This window comes from Saprolegnia parasitica (genome assembly GCF_000151545.1).
Source record: "Saprolegnia parasitica CBS 223.65 unplaced genomic scaffold supercont2.66, whole genome shotgun sequence".
NCBI lineage: Eukaryota > Oomycota > Saprolegniomycetes > Saprolegniales > Saprolegniaceae > Saprolegnia > Saprolegnia parasitica.
The window spans coordinates 95100-100864 of record NW_012156460.1 but is presented as its reverse complement, the minus strand read 5'-3'; the positions used below and the strand labels follow the sequence as shown (position 1 = coordinate 100864).

The following is a 5765-nucleotide window of genomic DNA, read 5'->3' as shown; positions in this document are numbered from 1 at the left end:
AAATTGAATTGTGCGTTGGGGATCGCTCGACTAAAAGCTCCTGTTTCGGGCCGGGCCCAAGTGTGCGCCACGGATGCGTTGCCAGGGTGCGAGGTCGATGTTATGCAACACCAGCCTATGGGACATGTCAAAAGAGATTCGATGCGACGCGGCTCTGCGCTTTGCTTGATTTTGCGGCTGCGACTTGTATCTCTGCACAGGCTCTTGGATGGGACACTGCGTGTACGCGCTCGCTGCTCTGCGTGGGCTGCAACGACCCTACGCGGGCAATCTCCACAGCTTTCAGCATCGCAAGCCGGCATCCTTTTTGCGAGGTTTAGACCCAAAGCGCCCAGATACCCTCGAGCAGCAGCCTCCAAGATCGTCAAGTATTGATCATGTGCACTCGCTGAACGGGTTCGAGCCACATCGAAATTGACGTTTGGACGCGTCGAATCTGTGCTTTGTCATGGCCATGAAACATGTGGTAGTGCACTGGATTCACGACATGTCATACATAGTACATGTCTTTTTTGGGCCTGGTTCACGCCTCCAAGGCTGGTCTCAATACACAGCGCAGCGCAATGCAACGCTTAGTCGCGAGTGGAGCCATGCATGATAGTACTCGCGTCCAAAAGAGATGCGATTGCTACAAGGAGATTCAAACTTTATGGTAAAAGTGGGCGAAAACAATATTGCCTTTTTCCGTATTCCAATACCCACAACAACCCATGCGGGCAGAAATGGCGGGCGAGACACCACGCATCTTCTGTGCGAGTCGCATGTATATTACCGTGCCGCTCGCTGTTTCTGCGTCGTGGGCCCTGTTCAGAATGCGCTAGTGGCTGCGCATCAAGAATTTAAAACGAAGCACCTCTGGGGACGGGGCACTTGTCTCGTGCAATGGAGCATTAGAATTTCAAGCCATCACGGCTCGTGTCTCTTGATCACAACACCGCAACCAAGACCACGGCGATTTCTTTGGCCCGCCTGCACGAAATGATGTATATGCCTCGTGCTCGGACTAACGTTCATGCTAGACTGGTTGGTTGGGCTTTGTAGGGACGAACCGACCGGTCTGTCAAGGTGTGACTTGATGGTCCCGCATCTTGACACAGTCGATCCTTGCCCGTTGGCAGCCGCCCACGCACCACTTCAGCGTCCATAGCGCCACGGCACTACACAAGCGACTCGGCAACTTCACGCTGACTCCCAGCATCCCCGCCTTGGACATCCAAAGTACCAAAAGACCTCGATATCTCCGCGCACCAGAACCTCAAGTTTACACTTTCCAGAGTTTCTGGCGGGACGATACGGCCATGAGCAAGCAGATCGCTTACCGGTAATGCTGCCAGCTCTAGTTCACTGGTAGCGCCGACGTACGATCAACGAACATCGCGTCCGCGGTCTAGCGTTGGTATGGCTCAACGGATTCCCTTGGTTTGGTTCATGTTTTTATTCTGTTCCTTGTAAAGATGACGATGTTCGCAGCAGCGTGTGTTGGTAGTGCATGCACACAGCCAAACAGGGCGGGGAATCCACGCCCTATCTATATCCACCGCAATCAATCGTGTCTCTCGACGACCTCCAAAAGCCATGTAGTTTTTCTCCAGATCTAAAGCTTGGAAAAACCTAACCGAGTGCGTTGTCATGGATCTCACCCGGGACTGAAAGCGCCTGCAGATGGGCGAGATGCAAAACTCTCTCAAAATGGTATTACGTTCACTTCAACACCCACGACGCCATCGCACTGCGAGAACACAACCTACAAGAGACGCCGCTGCTATGTAGAGCGACGCAGACCAGTGCGAACGCACAGAACATATAATAGTACTAGAGGTACTAGAGTACATCGCAAATGACATCTGTGTCGAGAATCTATTTTTAGATATTGCATTCCCGCCATATTGGTGATCGAGTGGTCGCAAGGCAGGCCGATGCATACTCGACACATCATGTCGCCCAGCTACGACGAGACCAATCCACCTTCTGGAACGTCCTCCAATGTCAATCCTTGCCTCAATATCCCTCCTTGCTTCTCGCGCTCTCTTTCCCATGCAGAAACAACGCCTTTTCATGGATGTGCGATCGGGACGTGGGGTTGCATGCAGCATTGTGATTGGTCAGAAGCATTTTTCTGTTGGCCAATCAAAACCACGGCGGTGTTCCCGAACGGCCGCGAGTTCAGGGTATTTTATTGAATGGTTTTGTTTATTTTATTATAATTGCCTGTGGAGCCGCTCATTTCCGATTTATTTCCAGCGAGCAGCATGGCCGTCGAGAACAAGCACTTTGCGAGCGAAGCTGCCTTCCAGGCCGAGATCGCCCAGGACAAGTACAAGGACCGCCTCATCGTGATCGACTTCACGGCCTCGTGGTGCCCGCCCTGCCAGTACATCAAGCCGATCTTCCACCGGTACGCCGACGAGACGCCGGACGCCACCTTCTTCCAGATCGACGTGGACGAGAGCGACGAGCTCTCCGAGGCGCTTGGCGTGAGCGCGATGCCCACCTTCCAGTTCTGGCGCAACGGCGTCAAGGTCGAAGCGCTCACGGGCGCCGATAAGGACAAGCTCAAGGCGCTCATTGCGTCGCTCAAGTAAGCGCTATGTAATCCCCGTAATTCTACTGAACACGTGACGCGCGACGACGACAACGCAGCCAAGAGGGCATGGGCAGCCTCGCCTACATGATTCACCCGATGCAGGCCATGGCGTCGTCGCGGCTCCATCGCCCACGGGCAAGGACGACGCAGCGACATGCAAGATCCGGCGACGGCAAGGAGGTGGATAGGAAGTCTGTGGCTTGGTCGCGCACGAGCGGCCAGCGTCGGCGGATGGTCTGCTGCAAGCACACAAGTACCGGTAGTAGTCAGTACCTCGCAGATGCATTCAAGGCGCTACGAGAGAAAGCCATGGAGGGTCCACGAGAACAAAACCTGCACAGGTAGTAGTGGCCTCATCTTACAATGGCATCGCAAACACGTTGGTGCCAGCGACCGTAGCTCCACCTTGTCCTCATCCACCACGCAACTAACTGCCTCTACCGCGGTCAGCTCGATGTAGCGCGGCAAGCTCGATGAACCCACCGACGGCGATGAAGGACGGACCGCGCCATGGTCGGGAACTAGGACGATAGGCATGTCCTCACTCTTCTCACCATTGACTGCTGGCTTGTTCATGCAGAGTTCTTTCAACGCACGCTTGCAACACCGAGTACCATATATTTTTCATGCAAGCACAGGCCACACGTGTTCACTTGAGCCCATTGCAGACGTGGTCGATGAGCTCGAGCGCCTCGCGTGCGTGCTTGGGCTGAAAGACGAGCGCGGGTCGGAAGCGCAGAGACCGGTCGCCGCAGCCGCCCGATTGAAGCCCCACGCCGCGAAGGCGCGTGACCGCGAGGTCGCGCTGCGCCGGCGACGCAAAGTCCACAGCCACGTACGTGCCGACACCCCGCACGTTGCTGAGGACGCTCGGGTAGAGCGCCGCCAGCTGGTGCAGGCCCTGCTGGAGGTACTCGCCTGCGATGCGCGTGTTTTCGAGCAAGTGGTCGTGCTCAACCGCGTCGACAAAGGCTTGGAGCTGGAGCATCTTGGCCGGGTCCCCCATCCACGTGTTGAAGATGCGGTACGTCTCTTGCGGGCGAAACTCGGGCTTGGCGTAGTACCCGCCGGTCTGCAGCTTCTTGCTAAAGGTCACGACGTCCGGCGGACTCGGTAGCGCCCAGTGCTCGTGCGCCCAGAACTTGCCCGTGCTGCCGCCGCCCGTTTGCACTTCGTCCACGATAAACGCGACGCTGTGCCGGGCCGCAATCTACAATCGAGGGTTCGATACGATTGATACATTGATACATTTGTTGCACCTCGCGCAGCTGGCGGAAAAAGGCCGGACTCGCATGGTTGTCGCCGCCTTCGGCTTGGATCGGCTCGACGATCATACCGGCCACCTCGGACGACGCGGTCTTCTGGACGTTGTGCTGCGTCAAGAGCGCGTCAACGTACTCGAGGCAGCGCGCCTCCTCTTGGGCGTTGGCGGCCGCGTGGTCGGCCAGCGGGTACGTGAGCTTTGGGAACGGCGCGACGGGCCAGTCCAAGGCGGGAATGTCCACTTTGTGAATGGCCTTGGAGTGCGTGGCCGAGAGACAGCCAAGGAGGCGGCCGTGGAAGCCACCCGCAAACGACAAGATCGAGAGCGCTGGCGAGCCCGGCGCGGCGTTGCGCATGCTGGACTGCAGGTCGAGCTCGGTTGGCGGACCGCCTATGTCGCATGCGATGAGCTCCTTTGCATGAAGAGAAGATTCGATGTCGCACCACGCGCCTTGGTTTGGTACCAGATGAAGACAGCCTTGAACGCGTTCTCGTTGGCGCAAGATCCGCACATGAGCGTCGCAATCTCCGAAAGCCCGGGCGGCTGCATCTTGGCGAGCGTCGTCTCGAGCATGTTGGTCCAGTCGGCGGGCGGAAGGATTCCGAGGCACGGCCGCTGGCTCAGAATGGCGAGGTTCTTGGGGTCCTGGATCGCTGCGTGGATGCGCGGGTGGTTGTACCCGATCGGAAGCGACGCAATCTGCGCATAGACATCGAGGTACCGGTTGCCGTCGACGTCGACGATGTAGTTGCCCTTGCTCGCGGTGTAGTCGACGAAGAACTGGACGGCCGCGGCTTGCTGCATCGACTGCATCTCGCGGCCCAGCGCGATCGAGCGCGGGCCTGGGTACGACGTCGCCATGTGCGCCGAGGCAGCTTCGCCAGGAAAGGCCGGCGTCGGCGTCGACGGCAGCGCGGGCAGCGCCACCGAGGCAAACCCACGCATCGTTCGCATCGTTCGCCGCGCATTCATCATCGGATATGGATGTTGGTGTCAAAGGAAAACTGACCACGGAAATCCAAGCCAAAGATCCAAGTTGAAGTTGGTGCCAGCTGGTCGATTGCGCACTCGGATCTCAACCTACTTGAACTTGCCGGCAAAGAAGAGTGGGCATGTTCATAATAGCATGCAGCGGCAGGGATGAGCTGGTGGCAGGAAGATGTTCAATCTGATCGCGAAAGACGGCAGCCATCGGTCCAACCAACGCGACTCGCGCAGAGTCTGTACGCACCGACACCCGACAGCACTAGATCACTGGCACTAGATCGGCATCATGCGGTGATAAACTAAGTTTATAATGGCTAGTGGCTCTGGAATGGCGTGAACCCTCCCGCGTCTCCATACGTTAAGAGCCAGGCACGTTCGTGATACTACCGGTAACGTTAGCGGGGCAACGGAACTTGAAAGCAAGAGCCGAGCCTTCTGTGAGGCTCGTCGATACTCTTGCACGCGGGGGGTGCTGGCGGGTGCTAAGCTCAAGAGACGATGCGTCAACTAATCGGTTTCCTACAGTGTTTCCTACCAATGGCGACCGTCGACAGCCGTGGCACCAACTGGAAGGAGGTCCGATCTTTGTTTTATTAGTGGCAAAGACCACGAATAATCTGATTCGTGCCACCATTAGCTGCCACCACTACAAAACAATGGCGTTCGTTGCTGCGTCGCGGTGCATCAAGCCTCTCGTTGCCAGCAGAGCATGGCGCGCGTTGCGTCCGAGTGTCCATGCCAGCGCTCTGCACATGAAGCCGCGCATGTTGCAGCTGCCGATGGCCTTTAGCACGAAGCGCGAGATCCGCCGCCTCCACGTCGAGGACCGCTTCAGCGAGGTCGTCGTGCACAACGGGACGGTGTACCTCTCGGGTCAGCTGGCCGACGACCTCGACGGCGGCATTGCCGCACAAACCGCCGAGACGCTCG

General features: G+C 57.4%; 3 protein-coding genes across 3 annotated transcripts in view; 2 read left to right on the top strand and 1 right to left on the bottom strand.

Moving 5' to 3' along the window:
• The first annotated feature begins 2227 nt into the window (after nucleotides 1–2227).
• Nucleotides 2228–2638, top strand: SPRG_11496 (hypothetical protein). The gene has a single exon (XM_012350502.1). The coding sequence runs from the start codon at nucleotides 2250–2252 to the stop codon at nucleotides 2580–2582; it is 333 nt and encodes a 110-aa protein (XP_012205892.1). The 5' UTR covers nucleotides 2228–2249; the 3' UTR covers nucleotides 2583–2638.
• Nucleotides 2639–3191: 553 nt separating this feature from the next.
• SPRG_11495 (4-aminobutyrate aminotransferase) lies at nucleotides 3192–4841 on the bottom strand. The gene is made up of 3 exons (XM_012350501.1): nucleotides 4292–4841; nucleotides 3844–4238; nucleotides 3192–3794 (listed from the first exon to the last, which is right to left on the bottom strand). Exons 1-3 carry the CDS (start codon nucleotides 4821–4823, stop codon nucleotides 3234–3236), a joined length of 1488 nt encoding a protein of 495 aa, XP_012205891.1. The 5' UTR covers nucleotides 4824–4841; the 3' UTR covers nucleotides 3192–3233.
• Nucleotides 4842–5587: 746 nt separating this feature from the next.
• SPRG_22282 (hypothetical protein) overlaps nucleotides 5588–5765 on the top strand; it is a gene marked incomplete at both ends in the record, with an annotated part of 623 nt that continues 445 nt past the window's right edge. Inside the window, one exon of the mRNA XM_012350545.1 lies at nucleotides 5588–5697. Within this exon, the coding sequence (XP_012205935.1) occupies nucleotides 5588–5697 (110 nt within the window). The remainder of the gene's footprint in view (nucleotides 5698–5765) is intronic.

What these genes read in the sequence shown, in the direction of transcription:
- SPRG_11496 (XM_012350502.1), top strand. Translation starts at nt 2,250, where the DNA reads ATGGCCGTCGAGAACAAGCACTTTGCGAGCGAAGCTGCCTTCCAGGCC.
- SPRG_11495 (XM_012350501.1), bottom strand. Translation starts at nt 4,823, where the DNA reads ATGATGAATGCGCGGCGAACGATGCGAACGATGCGTGGGTTTGCCTCG. An exon ending in GTACCAAACCAAGGCGCGTG is followed by an intron (nt 4,239 to 4,291) that starts GTGCGACATCGA and finishes CATGCGACATAG; the next exon opens with GCGGTCCGCCAACCGAGCTC. An exon ending in TTTTCCGCCAGCTGCGCGAG is followed by an intron (nt 3,795 to 3,843) that starts GTGCAACAAATG and finishes CCTCGATTGTAG; the next exon opens with ATTGCGGCCCGGCACAGCGT.